The 23766-nt window shown below is 39.0% G+C and overlaps 1 protein-coding gene across 11 annotated transcripts in view; it reads right to left on the bottom strand.

The window, feature by feature from the left end:
• Positions 1–23766, bottom strand: part of TENM2 (teneurin transmembrane protein 2) — a 763074-nt gene that overhangs the window by 170289 nt on the left and 569019 nt on the right. For all 11 annotated transcript variants that reach the window (XM_076350345.1, XM_076350344.1, XM_076350347.1 and 8 more), the window contains 2 exons: positions 17683–17917; positions 4329–4567 (listed from right to left, as the gene is read on the bottom strand). In XM_076350345.1, coding sequence (XP_076206460.1) covers positions 4329–4567; positions 17683–17917 — 474 coding nt within the window. The remainder of the gene's footprint in view (positions 1–4328; positions 4568–17682; positions 17918–23766) is intronic.

Here is a 23766-nt window from a genome sequence, read left to right as displayed (position 1 = left end):
AGACAATATGTGCGGTATATGCTTTCCTTTTGACACTTTATAAATTACTTTCTTGTAACTGGGTTTTGCCGCTAGTCCAATATCTTCAGGATGTCCTAATTTGAATGGCTGGTTCTACATTCTTCATATGTCACCCCAGGGTAATAGGAATAACTCCTGGGCTTTGTGAAATGACGTATGTCTCAGACAGGATTGCAGGACAATTTTATTTACATACTGCATGCTGGATTTACCAAAACGTTGTGCAATACTACCAACTTATACTTTGCATTTCATTTACATCTGGCTACTGAAGAAACAGGAGAAGTGATAAACCTGGCTTTGAATAAGCAGACAACATTTTGTATACCACGTAAGGAAAAAGTTAACCGAAATGAATTTTTCCTATTCTCTGCCATTAAAAATAGTATAACACTCAGCCATAGAAACATCTTAAAATGCTCTTTTTCATGGAAATGATCTGAAATTCTTTTGCCTCTGTCTATTCCTTTAAGAAAAAAAACCCCAAAGTTGCTTGATTTATTTTCAACCTGGTGAATGTGATGTGTGTCAAAGTTTCTGCAGAAGCTCCAGCAGGGTAAGGGAATTCAGGTACAGAACAGTATGTCTAGAATGGCAAACTACGCATACAAACCCAAGCATATTTTGTGCGTACACATGCCATATCACAGTACACCAATGCAATGCAGACCTGCAGGAATTTTTCCCAAACATCAGTCAGGATAAGTTTCAGAGGAAGATTTAGGAAAACTCAGATAACAATGGTACTGACTGGCCTATAAAGGAAGAGTCTATCTAAACGGCCAAACATCGATGGCATTTATGATCTAAACCATCGATCTACATGTATCTTTAAAAAGAAAATAAAAACCAAAGTTTCCTTCTAACAAGACATATTGTCATTATTTTGACAAATGTTTACCTTCTTAAAATCTCAGTAGTATCTTTATTTAATATCAATTATGTAGCGTGGCAAAAAGCTCCAAAGGTTATTATGCACTACAAATTTATTTTTAAAGCTTTAAACATACTGCCTTTTAATTTCATTTACTGTATTTTTATTTGTGTGTTATCGGAAAGGCAATAGGAATGCCTAAGTAATTTTTTAAATATTTATTCTTTTCTATCTGTTATGATACTTTTTTTGCTTGTCTCTTTAAATCACCCCTTGTTAGAAATTTTTTCACACCACCCATAATCTTTGGCAGTTCTCTGAAAGACCCATGTTTAAACGTGTAGACAGCATGTTTTCAATGATCGATCTGTATCAATTCCCCCATCTCTTTCATTATAGGACAATTCATTTAGAGATCCGGAGGACTATGAGAACTTCAAAGTATTCTTTCAATATAATTTATCTCATGTTTGCCAGCATTGCCTTTTTCATTTAGTCCTGCAGTAGTCTTGATTAGCATTGATATGATCATCTTCACACAGCCTAGATATATTGACAAACCGAAGTAGCAGAACCATTTGCTGCAAATTTTGATGACTTTTTCCGTTAACTATTACTGTTAGCTAATGTAACCCCAATGATATAACCTCTGCTATAGGCAAGACCAAGAAATTTTCTCTGTGGACACATACGGCAGAAAAACATTATCAGCACCTTTAAAGCCTCTCCTATGCTTGAAGTTCTGACAGCAAAATACATCAAGAGGAGTTACCGCAATACGGAGTATTTCCCTTCCTCCTGCACGCCTTTGGGGAACTTCACATCTTTCTTCATCCCAAGACTGCCAGCTCTCCTGGTAGATTAACAGCTCTCACTTTCCCACTGTCTCAATGATTAGGACAGAATTGGGATTTTGGTCTGATCTGAACATTATTCTGGTCACCCATTTTGAAAACTGAAAAACATTTTTCCTCCTGACAGAGCAAGACAGAGTTATTTTGTCTTCACGGCAGTTCAGGGATTAGTAGGTCCGGAGCTCCCAAAGAGCTGCAGAAGAGCGGGACAGCTAGTATTTCACATTGCTGCTCTTTCCCCAGCAGAGAGGAAATTTAGTTTTCCCTGGACTCAAGTTCTGCACATACCCAGGAGAAGGTAACCCCCCAGCGAACTGCAGAACAAGGAAAAGTTCTTAAGGTGGTTTTTTTTTTTTAAATAAGGAGATGATTTAGCACCTCAAGTACCAAGCACCTTAAGTCATACTATTGGAGGACAGCAAGTCCCAGCAATTTGATGGGTGGATTACCTTATAGCTGATAGTCTTACACCTGCTCTTTGTCATGTGGAATGAATCGTATGAACTTATGCTGAGAGTGAGGGAATTAAATTAATGAATGGCCTAACTAAAGCATATCCCTTTTACCTTTCTGTTGTTCTCATGCACCTAAGGCAATGCAACTTCTTTTTTGTTTTCTTTTCTTTTCTTTTCTTTTCTTTTCTTTTCTTTTCTTTTCTTTTCTTTTCTTTTCTCTTTTTTTCATCGCTTTAAATTATGATCACAGTGGATCCATCAAATTTATTCACAGGTTTAATTGCAGCTATTTTCTGGTTCTGACAGCTACTCCTCAATATTCTTATTCTTTACTGTGTATGGCATGAAGCTTGTCAGGTAACTTCTCATTATTTAATCCTTGAGCCAACACTCTCTTCCTAAAACCTGCTTTCTCGTGTTCACTAGCCAACTCTTTTGCGCTTATCATTCTCTAGTCAGGAAAGAAGACCTCAAAAACTTCCGTCAAAGCGGATCACTTATGTCATTACTTGAAATGATAGAGCGTTCATCAATTATTAAGAGTCAATGCATTGCCTTACATTCTCTCGTCTTACACAGTATATGAAAGTGTATAAAGCAATAACCATGTTGCGAAGCTTTGATTTAGATTACAGTAACCTAAATACCAAGGAAAAATGCATTTCATAATCCATCACTTCAAAGGTATGCACATAATTAAAATATTCAACTTGCAGTATATCATTTCCCATGTGCATAATCACTCAAACAGAGAGCTGTTGTATGATAACTGTCAAGTTCAATAAATCATGTGCTTTCCAATCTTTTTATTTATATATCAAACTAAGCCTGTTATTCTTCTGAGGTTTTCTACATAAGAAATATAGAAAGATGGTTAGCTCTGTAGTATTGGGTATGCTGGGATGTAGGCCCGGCCTAAAGAAACAGCAGCAATAAAGTAGCCAGGCAGCTCTCTCTTACTACTGTATATATTAATTACATATAGAAGCTCACTAGTATAAAAAATGGTTTTCCTTAGAAAATAGTGTCTATCCTGTTGAGTCAGATTATATGGGATCCAAAAAAAAAAAAAAAAAGAATTATTCTTTTCAAATGGAGAGAATAGGGAGAAAATTCAGTACATCTTTATAGGTCTTTTGAGCACTGTGTATGAGAATAGTTTCAGAGATGAACTAAAAACCACACAGAATAGGTCTGGAAAGTATTAACAGAAAATATTGACAAGCTACCGTAATTTTGCCATTTACTCAAAGAAGCTAGAGAGTTTGTGCAGCATGTCGTGGTCATCAACGTATTGCCAAAGGCACTGTAAAAGGTACAAAATACACAGCTAGCTTGTGTAGACACTTAGAAAAACCTCCAAAACAACAGACAATGAGGGGGATACTGGGAGGGGGTGGGAATCAGAAATGAATTAAATTAAGACAGACAAAATAACAGAAGCATGTTAAAAAAACCTTGAAAGACCACAGAAAGAATTAGGACATGGTGTGGGGAGTATTAATATATTAATCACGGGAAATAAGCATAATATTTAGAATTTCCTTTCTATATTTTTGCTTACAAAATACTAAGGTTGTGTGGAATATGGAAAATAACAGCACACAAAATGGAACTATCTAACTATTTAGATCTAACACCACCAGGAATTTAGGCACACAGACAGATATAGGCTGAGACTTATTATTCAAAATGATTTTGTGTTTTTTATCTAAAGGCAGCATGTGATGGTAAAATTTGAATTCAGATGCCAGTAGCTTCTGTTACTTATACAGATTCACCACCTATCACAATTTTTTCCAAGTATTTTTTAAACATATGGTAGTACATCAAAAATTCATTATATCACCCTCTGTTTGGACCATCTATGAGAGATGCATATCTGACACCTAAAGTTAATGCTGCACATTGAGAATCCTAAATCGATTTCTTGCTTCCACTGCTCTTATGACAGTGAACAGGACGTGAACATTTTATTTTTCCTCATTAATCAGTATAAGGAATAATAATTTTCTTTGCTCATTAAGAACACAAATTTCTGAAACGGATTGACCATCCTTTTATCAGCTGAATTTTCATTTGCTGACATAGCTGGGTGATTTGACAGAGAAAACACAGACTTACCTATGAAATATGCTAGCAGGATGGCAAGCAGGACTGCAGCAGCAATTGCAGATAAAGCAGCACATTTCCAGCTACAATACTTGGAGGGTTTTTTCAGCTTGAACGCGTTCCTGGAGAATGTATTTCTAGGTAACAGTCTGGGAGGTGGAGTATAAACTGTTCCTGAGGTCAGTGGGTAACCAGGGGAAGAACTACTGAACAGCGGAGTAGTTCCAGAAGATGTCTTAAACAAGAAGTGCCTGAAAAACATAAAAAGGAACACAGTTGAAAATAGCAAGTCCTGTAGTTAAGAAAGAATATCTCCTATTCCTATTCCATTCCAGCTGCCATAATGTGTTAAATTCGACTAAAAAGAAAAAGGATTTTGTATGAAGAAATAAGGAGATGAAAATCCTCATAGTCTTTTTGCTACCAGAGCTTAACAACTGTCACTAAAACACAGTGTCAGGATATCTGCTTAATCCTTTCTGTAATTAGATGCAACTTGACCAGATACTAGCTAAAACACCAGCATTAGGTCAGGTTAGACGGGGCCCAACCTGATCTAGATGAAGATGTCCCTGCCCATGGCAGGGGGGTTGGACTAGATGACCTTTAGAGGTCCCTTCCAACCCAAGCTATTCTACGATGCTATGACCGATGGAGTGTCTTTGAGTACCAGTTGAGACTGCACCGGTAAGAAGTGCGAGCAGTCTACTAACAAAGCTCATATTCAGAGGTGACGTCATTATCAATTCCTTTTGGCCTGTGCTTCATTAGGACAAAGCAACTAATCCCACTACAAAATACCTGTAACGTTTATTAGTATAACAGAACACTTAACTTTACAAGAAAACAACCTTTCTGAGTTCACAGGTTTACGTGATTTCCCTGTGGAATCCGCTACCCAACAAATATTCTAAGACAAAAAAATTATGAGGCTCATTAACACTTTTGGCAAAAGCTGCCAGTAAAAAAAGATTAAGAACATATTGAGCAAAAACCATAGTCCTGTAACAAAAGATCTTGCCAGAATTAGAATTAACCTTTTTTTTTTTTTTTTTTTTAATGGTACACAGGTTTGGTTTGAACAACTAAGACAATCACCAAAAGCACACGACTCAGGAGAAAAAAAGAGGACTTCAACTGCCCATACATTTGTTAAGAAGAAAATAGGGGACAAAATATACTACCTAACAAAATCTCAGAAAATGCTGCCAACACATTCCAGATAGAGGAAATGGAGAAAGCAAACTAGAAGACTGGCTTCTCTAGATTAACTTCTCACAGTCAGGAAGAACTGACTACAAGCATGTTCCCAGTAAATGATAAAAGAGAAGCACAGAATAAAGGCAGTGATCTTCAAGAAGGCCACTTGTTTTGAGACAGAAGAGCTCTGAAGATCCGTTCCACACCCTATCCCTTCACAGCTCTGAAAAACAAGTGCTTCTTGGAATCAGTGAGAATGAAGATAATCTCCAAAATCAAAACCATAGCCTAAAATAACCCATCTTAGTTCAAATGTAAAAATATTTAACATTTTGATTCAGATCAGAATCCAGTATGTCACTCTCAAATCACCTGTTAGAACTTTAAAATAAATTTCAGTCACTGTTTATTACAACAATGATTTGGAAGTTTGAAACTGAAATGTGTTTCCTAAGTACATTTTCCAACCCATCATCATGCATGCGCATACTTCCAAGCATAGAGTTTACTGTTTACTTATTATACAGAATAACCAAAGTGATTTTAAAGAGTATTAAAGCATTTGCTTTGAAATGAAACCCAGAGCATAATAAATTGCATCGAATTTGCATACAGGTAGAAGACAGTACAGTAAGAGGAAGGCTGGCTAGGTTTCCCAGTTTTATGATTAAGCATTCACATTTGAAGACAGTCTCTGAAAATATGGTCTTTTTTTCATGCAGTCATTAATAAACTCTATTAACAAACATGAAAAGTCACTCGGTTTCACAGTGCCTTTGTTGTAATCTTTCTTTAAACCCCAAATGACCTTGTACACCCCTTACAACAGTGATCAAAATTTAGTTTGTTTCAGAAAATATTTCAGTCACCTAAGATAGTGGCAGCATTCACTGTCATAACTTTTTCTTTGTGCTTTGGAGACACCGCAGAAAAAACTTCAGACACACAAGTACGCAATCAGAAGTGACTTTCAAAGCCTAACTATCTCAAGCAGATTAATTCTGTGTTTTGTTTTTTAAATGCAGTATTTGTAAAACAAAGAAAGAAGTAGAATAAAATGGGAATATTCTAACCAGTTATTTAATAGAAACGTTCTGTCATTTTTTTCAAATAAAGTTGCCCTTCTTTTTCCTTACCAGTGAGGCTCATTAGACGTTAGAATTGCTTCTTTTCTGCACACTGTACATGATCTATGAGAAAACACAGTAAAGGCAAATGCTAAAAGGGTTTCCCCCTCAAAATTACCTAGCCTTTTAAATTAAAAAACCACACCTTCCACTTACAAGAAAGCAAGAAATAATGAAAGTCTGATTTCATGAACACTTCATTTTAAATGTTTCTTTACTTTGCAACAATTCAATTAAAATAACTGTTGGGAAAAGGATGTTATCAGGCTGGTTGTGTTACTCTAGATCTATTGACACTTGTGTTCCTTTTCTCTGGTTAAAACCTGATTAACGCTTGCTAGCAGAAGGAGTTTTAGTCCTTTCTGCTTGCTTGCCAGTGTTGGGCATGTTCCATGACAGGAACTAGGGACTGAAGTGACATGGAGCATGAGGAAGGAAGGAAGGACAGAAGGAAGAGAGATCTGGTGAGACAAAGGCAGGTGGGAAGGCTCATCTTTCCCATTCAGGCTAACTCTGCATCTGCCTCAGCCCAGGACCCCCTTCTCCTCCTAAATCCTCATGGCGTGAGCGGCCCTTTCAGGTTTGGACCTAAGGGTCTACAACAAACAGTTCTTACAGTTCTTTCCTTTCTCCTGCCCAAAGGCAGACCTCACAGAATCAAACTGGAAATTGCAGTCCTTGACACTGTCTTTATCTGAAGTGTCAAGGTTTTTAAACCCAGGAATTTTATGTCCTCTTTAGCTGAGAAGGCAGCTACAGTACCAACAGAAATTTTAATATAAAGCATTGTTAAAGTAAACTTAGATATATAATGAAACTCTGCTCCCATTAAAATTGAATTAATGAATATCTAGATATGTTTTAATAGAACATGTCAATCATATACTGTTTCATGTGAGAAGAAAAATAGTAGAAGAAAAAAACAGTTCCACTGTGATCCACTTTGTGATACATAAAGTATATGAAGAAAACCAAAATACTTATCCATGCAAACATGATCTCTATTATATTGTTAAAACTGATCAGAAATTGATGGAAGCAAAAAAGGCCGATTGAAATGGATACGTGGAACGGTGTCATTCTCAAAGCAAAAAAGAAAAAAAAAAATCATTGGATAAACTCTGAATTTTGTCACACCTACGAGTCCTACCCATGTATTTTGAAAGCTGAAAGTTTACTGTCTCTGTATGAGGATTTCTGACAGAGTGGCAACCGTTAGAAGATAGCACACCATCTTCAAGTACAGAAATTCTGCCTTCAAAAGTTTTAAAAAGACATTTAACTAAAGATATGTTAAATATCCAGCGAGCCATTTTGGAAAATTGGCACTGCATTCAGAAGTTGGAGACCAGATGAGCAGAAATACCTTAAGTTATAGTAAAGCACACCAGAAAGACTGAGAACATAACGGACAAAATACTTGGACCCCCAGAGTTTTAAGTCTAGATTCAGCTACTAATGGAAATAAATTGACTTGTCTCAACTCTATCCCTAAACCCAATGATCTATAGCTATATTTTTATGTGGGATTTGACATGCTCTGGTACAACCAATTGTCTGTGGGCCCAAGCTGCACAGAGAGAACATGAGCATTTATCAACATTAATTACAGTCTCACAGTGGTAAGACTGGGAGGTATTGTACAATGACTGCTTATGAAAAGAAATGATCTTAGTTGTACCCATTCACTTAATTTCAAATATATTCCATATTAGAATTAAAAAACCTGTATATTCTCTGTCTTACCTGTTCACCTTTTAAACACTATTAAGAAAAACGTATTTTCTACCTCACAATTAGCATTCGATTGGGACTGAATTTCTATTTTGAAAACATGGGAGTAAATTTTCTAAGTCTCGGGCCAGTCTCCCTAATTTCTGTGCATCATGAAGACATTTCTATGCTGGAAAACTACAAAATATGATTGTCAGTGTACAATGATTCAGTAATTTAAGCATCCATGAAAGCTATGGAAGGAGCTTGCATGCTGCTCACACAAAATAAGTTAACCTTGTAGCTCGCTCAGTGCTCTCCTCTAGCGCTCTGCAGCTTTCTGGGCTGTAAAATGCACCCCCCTTTGTTTTAAGCAGTGTGTGCCACTGATGCGCCGGGTCACAGACGGGGACCTCATCACCGACGCCAGGAGAAAGGCGATATCTATGAAAGTTGAGCTTGCAAGGGGACATTTGTCCACAGTTTTGTGGACTAATGGTAAATGGAAAAAGCTATATTTTGCTTTCTTCATTAATTCAGAGCTCTCTATAGCATTTATTTTCCCCCAGGTCAAAAGGACCTCTGGTGTTCAGGGAATAGTGATCTGACAGAGACTGTATTAACTTCCATATTCTTTGAGAGAACAATCTTTTTTTCCCCCCTCCTTTCTGGCCGATTGTCATGGCAGCACACTGCGAGAATCAGTTGAGAAAAAAAAAATTGGTTTTTGCGATGAAAAACTGTAATAGAAAGGAAGAACAAGCTACTTTCTAACATAAATTGCTTCTTTCCCTCCTCATGCTACCCTAAGCTTAGTCTGTATGAAAAAAGAAATAGAGAGATGTAATGCTTAAATTGTCTTTTTTCATAGCTTGTTTCATAGGTTTTTAATAGTAATTAATAAATAGAAAAGATACATATGAAAAGAATAGTAACAGCTCAATTTAGTGGTTCTAGGACTTAAAAAATAACTTCAAGCTGTAGAAAAATCACATCTGTCTATAATTTTATTGGACATTTATTCTTAGCAGAAAAAAAAAAAAGAAATATAGACCGTAACACGCTGGCTTTCATTGGGGGGGGGGGGGGGAAATCTTCTGTAGTCTTCTAAGTCCTCCAGAAAAGCAGCCATGAGTCATTTTATGCCAGTGGAAGCCTCAAAGTGGCTGCCAAATTCCGACAGTGAAGTTTTATGGCAGTTCCCTGACTTCCATACAAAAAGCAACCAAGATTTAAGGAAACTACAAGCTGTTCTTATGCCTTTTATGCTAAAATGAACTCTGAGTGTTAGACTGGTGCAAGCTTTGGTTACCTGTGTAAGGGTCTCTCAGTCTTTCCCCAAATGAGATTTAATTGCAGGTTCTTGCTCTCGGGTTCTTGCAGAGAAACACAGGATTATCAGCCAGGTTTACACAGATGAGCTCTCTGATGTGGTAAAATTGCACAGAAGTTTCTACTCATTTTAGTGTCTAGAACACAGGGATTAGGTATTAGGTATTCCCCAAATGCACTAAAGTTAGCAATAAAGGTTTAAAATGTTATCTATATGTGCTTAAATTGTATAGTTACAAGAAATTGTCTCAATCGCGTCGAATCTACAGACTACACTCAGTAAGATAGATTTTTCAGTGGAAAACTATTCAAAATACACACTTACATAAAGGAACCGGCCATTTTACACAAGCGTGCCTATGGGCACCCTCACACCCAAATGCCTGTCGCAAACAGAGGACAGCCCTCACGACAACACACTTTTTCAGTGTTTTTCAGCCTGCTGCAGATAATCAATTTGTAACTAACTGTGCATGGTGCAGGAACTAAGGACACGCTATCAGGCACGGAAACAATAATTCGGAATGAACACATCAATACCAGTGGGACGCTTCTATCCACTGTAACGTAACTGAACCTTGCAGCAGCCACCCAGCTTCCAGCACAGCTCTAATACCAGCTTCCCAGCTCTTGAAAGGCTCATGATTCCTTAAAGGCTGGGTTTGTCACATCCCCAGGCAGCGTCTTCTAAAAAATGCAGTGTGTTAAGCAGAGTGTCACCGATGTTGCCTTAAGTACCAGACTAGCTTGTCACTGCCATCTCCACGCTCTTAACAAAGGCACAGTTGGACACACAAAAGCACAGTAATTGAAAGCTGCCTGACAGGAAGGTAGGATGTTGTACAAAAAGGCAGGTGCCAGCCTTTGGGCACCCTGATCTGTCATGTTATTAAATAAAAACAAATAGGCAATGTTCACAAAGCCCCAACTGAAAACAGAGTAGGTAAAAAAAGGCAAAACATCTGTATTGCGCCACAGCTGCAGCATTAGCTCTGGACCAGATATCTTTTTACGGGACAACTTACATTTGATCTGGAAGATGTTAACTGAGACCCTGTTGGATAAGCTTTTACAACCTTCTCTCTCTCTCTCTAATCCCCGCTGTAAGCTGCCCCCCTCCAGCACCCTCCTGGGGCTCCCGCTGCCTGTGTTCCAGGCCTGGCTCTGGTACGTCCCAACGGCACAACCTTGGCTCAGGCCGCTCAGAAAGCCGCTGAGTTGTGACAAAGAGCTGTGAGAAAGTCTGTAGAAAAATAAGGTGAAAAATATGGAGAGAGGAAGGATTGCTGAGACAGGGATCATTAGTAGCTCAAGAATTTGAGAGGGAGAACACCAACATGGAAAAGCATAAAATCTGAAAGAGGAAAACCCGGGAAGGCTGGCAAGGATGCATTGGGTCGAATGGCTGGTGTTGATGGAGTTGGTGGCCCCAGGGAGCTACAGGAGCCACCTCCTACCTTCCTGACTGGTGCCTGTGTGGCCAAAAAAGATTCTGGGTGCCCTGCAACAGGCGGCGAGCATGCTCACTCAGCCTGTCCTAGTTAGCCAGCAAATAATTGCTTTACCCTTTAAATTTATGCATATCCTTCTTGCGCTATTGTTTATTCTCCAGGAATGCAGCGATGAAACTGCTAGTTAACAGCTAGTGAAAACTAACAGGAATACCTACAGACACAAACACAAAAAATGAGTTACTCTGCATGTGTTACATTAAACGGGAGCAGGATCAATACTGCAGCTATAGGAAGATTTAGGCAGCTCTGAATCAGCTCGAACTATAGGACCTTTCCCTTCTTAAGTGGAAAAACTTGTGTCTGTTCTGCTGTAAAGTTCTGAGTAGTATGTTGCATAGTGCAGTCAAAGTGATGAAATCCAATAATGCCCACATTTGTTATTCCGGTAATGATGATAATGACAACAGTATTTTGCATTTCAATAGGTCTGTTCATTTTTAGCTTTCTACATCAATTAATGAACACAATTTCAAAACACTTCTATTTGAAAAGGCATACAGGTAAGCTCTTCACTATCTCTTAATTCAACTACTCACTTAACAAGAAAAAAAGAAAAAGTACTAGCAACAGTGCTATTTCAAGTCTATAAATAATAGACTATAAATAATAGAAGAATAGTATAGAATAATAAACTCAAATCTCTAAAATAATTTTATCAGTCTACATGTAAACTTAAAAAATAGAAACCTAAATCACATCGTTTGAGATTAATTTTTTTTTAAATAAAAAGTAACACCCTGAACATGCCTGCCTCTTCCTGTACAGTCACTCATGCTGCCTGAGTGAGTCAGGCACTCTGCGCAACCCAAAACTTAAAAATGCAAATGAACAAGATTGTGAAAACACGCAATTATCTGCAATCTTGAAAAACTTCTTTGAGCTTATGTGTATCCGAGTGGGAGTACATCTAGATTGATTTTCTGAGCCATCATTACATATCCTGCTTTTGTAGTGGTTTCCTTCATCCTTTTTTCTCTCCTATCAGACTCTACATTTGTTATGAAAACAATACTACAGTAGCCTGCTAAAAATTACCTTTCTCGATATTTTTGGAATTCCTACAAGTACATGGCCCAAATGTGTGTGAAATCCTTGGGGATGCTTTTGACTGTGCTTTACTCAACTCTTTAAACTGTTTTTGATTTTTAGATAGGTCCAGAATCTATCTATGCAGATCCCATTTATTTGGAAAGTCCACACAACCTTCCTGCGACCTTCACATGCAGGAACAAGAGAATGAAGGACTCGGTTCTTGCCCCAGCCCTCAAACTCAGAGGACTGAACTGCTGTAGCATATGTGCCTGTGGCCTTACAGTTTAAGTAAGTGGTAAGAGAAAGCCACATAAGACAAAGCAAAATTAAGAGTAAGGAGTTATTTCACTATTCCAAGTAAGTTGTTTGTTATGCCGAATATATCCTAGAAATTTGCATTAACAAAAGGAAAAGAAATTTTGTTTCACTATTCTGTTCCAGAACATTTTGCATCATGTATGAAGATATCAAAATAGTGAGACATTATTCAAAACAGGCAGACAATTGTGGAGAGCAGCTGTAACTTGGAACTTCAGAAACACATTCAGAAACTTCAAGTTTACATATTCAGTTCAGAAGTTCTGCAGCTCATCTTGACACCCTAATATGGTCGAGCATCCGAATTCAATGTTAACAACATTTCAGATATTTAATTTCTTTCTTTAAAAACAAACAAAACAACCTCAGCACTAAATTCTGCTCTTCATGTACTCTATTCTTGGCTTTTTTGCCATGACTGCTCTAGCCCATGCATAGCCACTGTGTACCGCATTCACTCCGTCACCGCCTGGAAGGCTGCAGCTACAAAAACGCTGAGCTCAGATGTTTCCCTGCTATGATGCCCCATGATTTTGAGTTCACGCGCTGCATTGGTACAGACTGGGACACAGCTCACATCGCTACTCCATCCATTAATCTCCCATTTCTGTCCTAGCTCTCTCTCCTTCGGCTCACCCAGAGTGACTGGGTTGGAATCGGACTGGCAAAGAAAGAAATATAGCTTGAACCCCAGGAGCAGGCAAATATTTTGAAGAGCAACGTGGGGGGGAGGAGGGGTTTTAAGGCTAATTTTCAGATTGCTCAATCTTTAAACTGAACTTTGCTTAAATGACCCCATATTTGGACCACTACTCTTATACTACAGCCCACAAGATCTTCTAAGGAAACAGATTTCATAATCACCATAAAAGTGACCATCATCCTTTCTCCTGAAATACAGGAGAAACATTAGTATGTTACATTCTTGATTGAATCCCAGTAACAGATCCTTGTGAGCAAGCTCAAAGAAATTATAGACATACATACAAAATTATCTTTACAACTAAAAGACTTGGGCTGAAAATATTTCAAAGTATGAGACTAATTATGAGGCTAAAGAATAAGACTAATTTCTATTTAATTTTGTCTTTTTTTCTCTTGGATTAAGTGTTATTAATTATAATGGTACCAACTAAATTAATATCAATATAAAGTACCGGAACAGGCATTAGTACATTAGGCGATCCCAGTCAAACATCCATCCATGAAAGCTCTTCTGTTATCCTCACTCATGAGTCATTCCGTTTTTGACCGGCGCCTGCGGATGGCCCTGTGTGAGGTTCCCGTACCAGAAAGGGCTCTTACAGTGCAAAGAGTGATGCAAACCTTCCTTGCAAAGCCATACCTTTCTCCCTGTGCCCTCAAAGCATTTCAAGCTTTAAAGCAGAGCACTGCCTCTCTAGCTGTCTGGAAGTAATGAGACCCACACCGGGATGTTCAAAGGTAGTATTTTCATCATTCATCCTCTTCGAAAGCGATGATTAAGGAAGCACTAAAGGAACACCTCTTAACTGGAAAATGTAGAAACCAGCACGTTGGAAAGGAGGAGGAGGAGATGGTTTGAAACGGGCTGCAAGAGGACAATAAAAGTTAAAGAGCATTAAACAGCAGCTCCGAGCCTAAAGGTAAAGCAGCTAAGTACTGCAGAAATGAACCATAAAAATAGCACCATAAAAATGCTACGGCGATGCATTACTGCATCCTTAGTTAAAGATATTTCAACCCTTCCATTACGGACCCTTATTTCAAAGAAAACAGAACAATTACATAGCCAGCCTGGGGGCCTGTTGCAGCCATAAAGAAGCAGCAGACTAGGGAAGTCCATATTTGTTTGCCTTGAACCAGAAACAAGCACACTAAAATCAAGCACACATCACTGGAAGTGTTCAAGGTCAGGCTGGACGGGGCTCTGAGCAACCTGATCTAGTTTAAGATGTCCCTGCCCGCGGCAGCGGGGTTGGACCAGATATCTTTAAAGGTCCCTTCCAACCCAAACCGTTCTATGATTCTAGGATTCTAAAAAAGTGTAATTAGCAACTCCGTATAAGCATTTTGCAATCTTGTAACTCCACTAAAAGCAACAAGCTACTGCAACAGAGCTAAGCATAATTACGTAGAAAATACAGAACCACAAAGGGTACATGGAGACCTGGGGTGTAGTTGCCTGAAGAGGGTACATGACAACATGTGCAAGCAGTAAAAGTATACTTTACATCACAAAGAAAATAAACAAATGTGATTCCCCCCCCATCAATATTGAAACAAAAGGTGGAGAAAGGATGTATTTGGAAAATGTGCCCTCTCCAAACAGTCTGAATTTAGCCCAAGCTGCCTAAGACAGCAAAGGAGAGAAGGGAAGGGAAAAACATTCTTACCAGAAAAAAAAATAACAACATGCAGACACACGTTGTATTATTCAATTATTTCCGTGCTCGGTACTGTTAGATAAAGAGACGTCTGGAATCTAAATTGTGATCTGAGTTTTGTAGTGCTGACATAAAGCGTTCCCTCCAGACAGCTCAGGTACTGCTTTTTGTTTCATAATCAGTAATGTGACCACTTGCACATTAATTTCATTTGAGAGCAGAATCTACTGAAGGTAACTGAAAGGTGAAAACTAAAAGTTGTGAAACTCTTTCCTGATAAAGCAGGTGCTGTCAGTGCTGGCTTTGCCTCCTGAGCACTCCGCTACTGAGATTAATGAACTGACAACAAGAAAAAAAAAATTAAAGAGTAGTGCACTGTGAAGAGGCAGTATAAGAGGGATCAATGTTTCACAACAAGGCAAAGCTATAAAGTAAAGACTGAACTAAAAAGTTAGCAAAAAGGTGAAATTCTTTTTTGTGGCTACTGGTATGAATTTAGATGAAATACCAGTTTTAAAGTGAAAGAATTAGAGGCTAATTCTGAAAGTCTCCAATGATTCTGCAGACGTCAATTTCAGCAAAACTCGCTGCAAACCAGAAAAAAAAAAAATCATCATCATCTGAGTTAATACTCTTGTGATGAAACTTGTCATCAAGTCCTGTCAGGTGTGTAATTTCAGAAAAGAAGAAAAATCGATCCTGAAGCAACTCTGGAATAGTCTTAGAACACAGCAATCCTGTCAGGATGTTTTCCAATATCTTAATGCTTGCCTATGACAAACCTATCTACAGAAAAGCTCCAATTAACTGCCGGGTATCTCGCAGCCTCCAAAAACAACAGTATTCACAAAGTAACCTTTTGTCATCAGCATGAATACATATATATATCCCCAGGGGTTTTATGATAAAAAAAAGAAAAGGAGAAGAACCAAAGTTGGTAATGGAATTGATAGTCTCCACATACAGGGAACAGTCACAAAATCAGACAGTACAAGAAAAACAGCCAGGCAAATGCGCAGAGCTGTTTCTCAGAGATGCCAGTATTATGACAAAGAATCATTTTGTGAGTATCCCAAGGAATTCCCTCCATATAAAGTGTTTGGTAAATTGGGACAATCTTAAGCCATCAGAAATGACATATTTCAGGTACGGTTGTACCCAAGAACAACTTCATACGAAAACAGATAGAGAAGGAACAGTAGGGGGTTACTCCACACTAGAATTAAAGGCACGTTATAATCCTGGGCAATGAACGACACAGCACCAACTGGCCCGGCCGACCAACATTTTTATCGAGTACTTAGTAATAAATACCAAATCCAGGATGCCAAAATTAAGTTTTAAATAGTAGCAGATGCTTTCACAGAAGCAGCAGTTAAGAGCAGAGCTTCACTCTTAGGGGTTTTTTTGGCCGAAGTTGGCTCCAAACCTTCAGTAAGCGAGGATCCCTTTCCTTTCTTTTTTTGGACATCGCAGGCTTCAGATAACTTGTATTTGCTTTTCAGCCCCCTGACTTCTTCATGGCACCCATGTTACCTTTTCAGCAAAGTAGGGCAATGTGAATGAAGCCTCTTGTGAGTGTTCCAAAACGGCACAGGAGCAGAGACTGGGCACAGACTCCCCGCTCTTTTCAGTCTCATTTTTTCCCCATGGTGCTACAACCACTGATTAACCGCTGGATAACAACAGCCTGGGTGTTGTAAGCTTCAATCCAGCTATACCAGCTCCTCCCAGAGCTCCAAACCAGAAGGCAGTCTTTAATCAAACTCTGGGAGGGACTGGGCTGAGACTGCACAGCGGTGTAACTATACCATACCTCGCTACTCTGGCTGTAATCCAGCAGAGCGGCATTAAATTCCCGGAAGATTGCAATTCAAACGTAACTTCTCAGAAGCTGTGGCAACCAAGCAGCTGAAACCACGGCACGAGACAGTGTTACAAGCAGTCCAGCTCCTCTACCTGTACGCTGTGTTTATAGCTATCTGGGCAAGCAAGAACACCCTGCTATTCCAATCACTTTTCTCAGCACCACAATGGCTAATTTTAAATTCTGGGAGATCAGCTTTGCCAGCTCCGCTATTTAAAGCGCAAGTTAAATATGTTTGACATTCCACACCTCAAATGACAACAAACCAGAATATTTAGAACTGCAGCATGTCAGGCATTTATTTATTTATTTATCTGGCAGGCCTAAGTGCTGCACCTTTTCATTTATATGCAACTGTTTGCCCCACGGGCATCAAGCTGTTAACACGTACAGAAGAGATTAAAATGAGCTTGCATGCTGGATGAAAATTAAATTAAAATTATAGTACTGTCACTTTTGAATCTGGGATTGTTTCTCAAGGTCTCACAAAATGCATAATTTCAAATGAGCCTCTGTTATTTCAGGAAAGGCAAAATGTATAATTTTTCAGCAACACAGACAATATGAATTGTAAGTAAGTTGTCCCTGAGCCTGTGAGTAAAATATGCTGTACTAATACCATGAGTTGTGTACGCAAGGGTGGTCCAAATGAATAAAAGGCTTTAAAATGGGACACGTGAACAGAGAGATGTCCACCTCTCTATCTTCCCACGCAAAGCACATCAGAGGCTTGTAGGTATTCTAATCTCAGTAACTCCCAATGCTGTGTCAGCCAAAACCATCACTGACACAAAGTGAACGAAATCCCATCTCCTAACAAGCCAGGCGGTTTTCTCTGTGCACCTCAGAGAACCGTGCAGTGGCACCCCCCCAGGGGTGTCCATCCACGCGACCCACCTGGTCTCGAGCGGGACGCTGCTGTTGAGCACCCAGCTGTCCTGGAGCTGCACGGACTCGGGGGTGGTGGCCAGGTCGTTGGGTGCGGGAGCGGGTGCATGGATCTGGTTCCGGCGATTTGTGAGCGAGTTCCTGTTGAGGGAGTTGGCAGAAGAATGATGATGGGACAGGGAATGGTTGTGAGGAGGAGGGAGAGGCGGCCTCAGCGTTGACTGGCTGTGGTGATTTGAAGGGCCTAAAATAGAAAAGAAAAATAAATCACAAATGTGTGTTGATGATACTATTCTCCCTGGCATTTTCAAGGGACCACTGCCTGGAAAAAAAAGCCAAACCCTGCAAACAGGAAACTAAGCCTGCATGCCTTTTGGACCTGTAGGCATTAAAACATGGTTAAATCAGATCAGTGATTATTAGAGATCAGAGATATAAAACAGTGTTTTGAGGTTGCACAGTTGGGATGTTCGCGAAGACTGTATTTAGATTTGAAAATACTCCTTTATGGATTCTCCCTGGAGAAAGGCTCCTCCGTGGAGGAGCCAGGACAGCCGTCTAGCTTGACCGTGCTGTACATCCACCCAGAGGAACTTTTTCCTCCCTGTTTCTATCAGGGATTTCAAGGAGATGAACCTTAATGGATTAAAACCAGCTTTTGAGAATATGGTCTTTAGGCTTCTATACAACTTAATCAGAGATCTCAATCTGTCACTCGCTGTTATTTTACCAATCAGCTTCAAACGAACAGTATTTGTGCCAGTGAAAGAAGATTAAACTCCAAATATGAAAAGAGAGCAACAATGCAATGATGATATCTTTCATGTTCTTCCACGTGATCAGGATTTGGCCCGTATTTTTCTATTTAGCAATGCCACAAACACACACCAAGATCTGAAAATTATGCTACTCTTTCAGCCTCTTTCATTGAAAAATGACAGATCATGTTTTTTAGAGATAAAGAAGGTTATACACTTTTCTCGTTCTTTAAGTACTGACATGTTTGCATTGATAATGAAAATACATTTTTCTAATCAATAAGGCAAGTGGATTAAAATAAAAAGCACATTAGAAGCAAATAGAATAAGCAGGTGTCATTCTAGCATAGTCACTTTTCTAAACATAAATGCAGAATGGTAAATAAGTTTAAGTCCCATTCCATATGTTGCAATAATTTAATTCTAATAAAAATAGCAAAAGAGATTAAAGAAAACAAACACTGTAAGTGTATTATGAACCGCATGCTTTAGTCATTAGATCAAGTTGTAGTTTTCTAGTGAACAATAATCAGAAAAAGTAGTATTAGTGAAATGATAATTATAATGATGTATGTTTGTTTTTAGAAACCGAAGCACATTCTGTACTTAATGAATCAAACAATAAAAGAAAACATCACAAGGGGAAACCATTTGCAGCTAGACTGATCTATTTTTATATGAAACAATGAAGTATAGAAAAACTGCTGAACTGATCAATTAACTGTAAGTTAATTAAGGCCAATATTAAAAAAGAAAAACCAACCAAAACAAACCCACCCCCAAAAACAACAAACCATTCAAGGGGGGCTAATCCCAACTGAGAATCAGGCCACGCAGCCAGGAACTGAAATCGGTGCATCATTTCAAGCTTCCGAATGCTACAGTTCTTACCAAAACACCTTTCATGGTCAGGGGGATATTTTAGACTCTCATATCAAGCCATCCAAGAGAGGAGAAGTAACCATCTCTTTTCTTTTGTATAGGGCAAACCACACGACATTGCAGCTCAAACACTGGCGATCAGAGGGGCGAGCTGGCACGGCACCCCAAGCCGCAGCAGCGACCGTGTCTTGCCTGGTCCCGAGCGCCCCTGGGACCAGCTCCTCACCTGGCACTGCTCGGCCGACTGCCCGCCCCAGGGAAAAGCAATGAAAACGCCTACCCCTAACAGCAATCCAACCAGGGAACAGAAAGAGAACAGAGTTTTTCGGAGGGAGATCATTAATTTTCTCACGCGTTTCTGTGGGCCTGGGGAAGCACAGGCCGATGAAGAGACAGACAGGTTTACGGGGACTTGCGCAGGGCAAGTAGAAGTTGTCCTGTGACAAGAAATGTTAAGGAGGGAATGGTAATAAATTCTGCATCCTTCACATGCTGCTTTAAATCTGCACAGAAGTTTCTTCATCTTTTTTGAATGTCTGTTGCCTGAATGCTCACCCTATGGTAGTGTCAACTGCTTTAAATACAAAGACACCTTTCATGAACACATCCTAAATTTTAGAGCCATCATATGTGCTGCTCTCCTCACTATCCTTGCCTCAGCTATGTCTTACCTAAGCTTGGAAGAGACTGTTTAGCCCAGCAAACTTAGTGTTTAAAACCCCCATTTGGACCTCCTAAAACCTACACTAGGTCCTGTGCCATTCCCGAACAGCATGTGGAGAAAGACACAGCAGGAAGAAAATGTGTTTGGACAATATCCACACGCATAGAAGCTTAAGTGGAATTACTCTCCTAGTCTGTGTTCTGGCTTTAAACAACGCATGTTTGGATTTCAATAAGTGGATATTTATGAGTGATAAAATACAAACGTGTGCCCTTGTGTTAAAAATTACTTCAGAAGATTCACGTGCTTCATATTTTCTCAACTTATTTTGGATGCAGCTTTTCCTTTTGGAGGATAAATATGGAAAAGTCACACTCACATAAACAAAAAAGTTTTGCTCCGAGAGACACAGCAGTGCCAGCTATATAAAGACTCTGAATCTTGCAACCATAAAATCATAGAGGCTGTTCTTAAAAGTGAGCCAACCGTACATCAATAAGAATGAACAGAATTTCTGTAACATTAAGGACGCAAGAACTGAATTCAAGTTACCACAAATTAATTTAATCTGCCTCAAGACTCCGTTCCCACACAGTAAATAAAATGTACTGCACAAAAGCTGTGCATAAGTAACTGAACATATACTGCAGCTGCAAAACCTCAGAAATCTGGTGTAAGATGAATGTAGTATTGAATATAGAATAATAAAACAAATACCAACATCAACATCATATAGATATTATATAGTTTATATTAAAACATATAAAAGCTTATATATATAAAAAGTACTAACTAGGGAGCATGCAAACACACTCATCTATATATGAGAGAGATAAAAGCTTAATATACTGCTTCTTCATAAACCTGTTTAAATGAATCAAAAGCAGAAGCTGAACACCATTGAACTTGCCAGGGATATAAAATTGGATTCACATCTGAACACTTCTTCATGAGCATCTTTGCCTAAATTAAAACTTCAACAGCAGTACCTGCAAATCTGCTGAGCTCAGAAGTTCAGAAAAGCAAATCACTTGTCCTGTAATAAAAGGATCAGCAGCCTAAAGGACTGGCACAACGTACTTTACAATATGACATGCTCTGTGGCCTCTTGCCGATTGCTTTATTATTTGGAAGCTTAAACACAGTAAGTAGTTTGGTGGAGTACAGCTGGCTTTTTACATCAGGAAAGAGATTTCATTTTTGATATAGCAGTTGCCAATATTGGTTTGGGGAAAAATACTGAAGAAATTATGCCTTTTCTCAATTATTACATGAATTAGGGGTTTCACCAGAATACACTATACAATCTCAAACATTTCGGATTTAAGGAGAAGTCTCTTAAAACCACGATGAAAATCAGAGAACTGGAAATCTGAAATACTGGTACCCTCCATGTTTTGGCTTTTTTTATTTCTTAATTTCTGATTTAAAGTCACAAATAGACAAACATACCTAATTCAAATGAATTTTAGTACACATTGATTGTGCTGAGCACTTATGAAAAATCAGGGCCTGATGACCATATAATCAACACGCGATTCTTCAAGAGATCTTACTGCCGTCAAGAACATCAGCAATGCTCATTTCAAATGTGCAAATTAGAAGCTGAGTGAGGATAAATTGTGTTCTAATTAAGTAATCTGAGAATACAAAGTCTGATCTACATATCTTTGAAGTAATCATAAGCTATCCAATTGACTTATTTGGGTTTAATCAGAACCAAAATGCTAAAAAAGAAAAAAAAAGATGTTTTGCTCTGTTCATTCTTTTATCCAGTAAAACAATTAAACAAATCAGGCTAGCACAGAGGTAAAATTCAGCTAAAGAAAGATGCAAAATAGCACTTGTCTCCTTAAAAACAAACAAGCAAAAAACCACCAAAAAACTAGCCTGAGCATAATCCTGTCACTATGGTCTTCCCTTCTTTTGCATACACGAGAGAGACTAAAGGATCTGCAGCCCAAAGTACAACCCCATGGCCCTTGCCCTGCTGTACACGACGCAGGGTGAAAGCAGGAGCGCCACGGGAAGCGCTGTGTGATGGGCAGCCGCCGCAGAGCCCTTGGGAGCCTGTGCCGCTGCATCGTAACAGTCTTATTCTGGCACGAGCCTGGCAACCTCAGGGATCAGGAAAAGCCACCGGCTGTCACAGCGTTACAGGTACAATAACGATGGCCGCGTGCTCCTGAGCACGCATTTCCAAACACCACTTCTCAGCTATTTTTGCAGTTCAAACGTTGCCTAGAATATGAAGTGAAACTTCAGATCTGCTTTAACATGGTCAAATTATTTTTCAAAGTTCTTCCAAGGCTTTGGTATGCTCACTTAACACATGCGCTACATCCATGCAATACAACGATCTGAGGAGAACAAGTTAATCTCCCACCTCGGAGATTAAATTCAAAGCAGAATCAGCAGTATCCCTAATCTAAGCAAAGCAATCGCTTCCCTGCATCCCAGTTCTTCGTCAATACTGCCTTAAAAAGTAATGTAGATTGTATCTTAGTTGTGCTGAATGAGCCTCTGTGCCATGATTAAATGCTAAAGAGACACATAAATGCCTCCTCATTAATTCTTTTCACAAAAGAACTAAAAGCAAAAAACCAAACATATATTATTTTTCTGAAATGAATAATGATGCAGCTATTTCCCTATACATCTGAACGATACAAATATTGAACACAAAGATAACAAACCTGATGCATTGAAAGAAAAAATGAATTAAGTAAACCCACAGCAAAACCTTGTTAGCCAGCATTAGAAACCCAGTCTTCAACATTCCTAGTTCTTTATTCAAATAACTCTACCACACTGTTTTCTCAAGGAAACCACATCATCTGCTATCACAATGAGTAACAGGTTTTTCACAGAACCACAGGGCCACCTTCCAAGCTAAATTCATTTTCAAAGGCAGATCACATGACGTAGAGTCAGGAAGAAAAGAAAGCATTGAAACACCCAGGAATATAATACAGTATCAGAAGGAGCTGCCGTCTCCATGGCCAGCTTTCACCCTGGGATTTCAGCCTTCATTTGAGTTTGGCGGGGTGGGACCAGGGTTCCTTCCCAAACAATACAGACTCTGTTTTATGCTGTGTCTGCTTCAGTTCTTCTGTTTGTTTGCTTTAATTCTCTGAATTATTTTGTGCAAGGCCATAGTTAAATGGAATCTAAATGTTCTGAAAATGTTTTCAACATGTGCTGTAAAGAAGCAAGTTATCTCGCTCATAACCACAGATATCATTACTTCTCTCTCTTGTTGTTGTGAACCCAAAACATTTGCCAGGTGTTCCTTCTTTTGTCCACATGTTTTTACAGTGTTTGAGGCAAGAATAGGTTGAATGACTGGCTGTCATCCCAGACTGTACATCTCAAACTGAAAATTCAGTAAACGTGCGGTATAAAATTGTAAGTCACTTATCAGTCTCTGCCAGTGCACTGCAGCCATCTCCTCAGCACAATATTAGAATAGAAAATTAAATGTTGCTGTGGCAAAAAGAAACAACAAAAAGACAAACAAAAAATACCCTATTGCTTACCCACAACATCCAGATAATCACAGAAAAGGGGAAAGGTGGTTTAATGGATAAAGTCTAGGATTTTGTCATAGTTTCTATATCCTAATCTGACTGAGGCAACCCTGGAACGATAGTGGCCGAATCACTTGTTATCTATAAGCGTCTTTATCCATACCCTTCACAGGAGTGCTGAAGGTAAATTACCTTACCACTTACAAGGCAATCAGATACTACTGCAGCATGAGCCAGTCAAATGGTTTGGTCTGCGGCT

Source organism: Aptenodytes patagonicus, chromosome 12 (assembly GCF_965638725.1).
Source record: "Aptenodytes patagonicus chromosome 12, bAptPat1.pri.cur, whole genome shotgun sequence".
In the NCBI taxonomy this organism is placed as follows: domain Eukaryota; kingdom Metazoa; phylum Chordata; class Aves; order Sphenisciformes; family Spheniscidae; genus Aptenodytes; species Aptenodytes patagonicus.
This window is presented reverse-complemented; position numbering and strand designations above follow the sequence as displayed.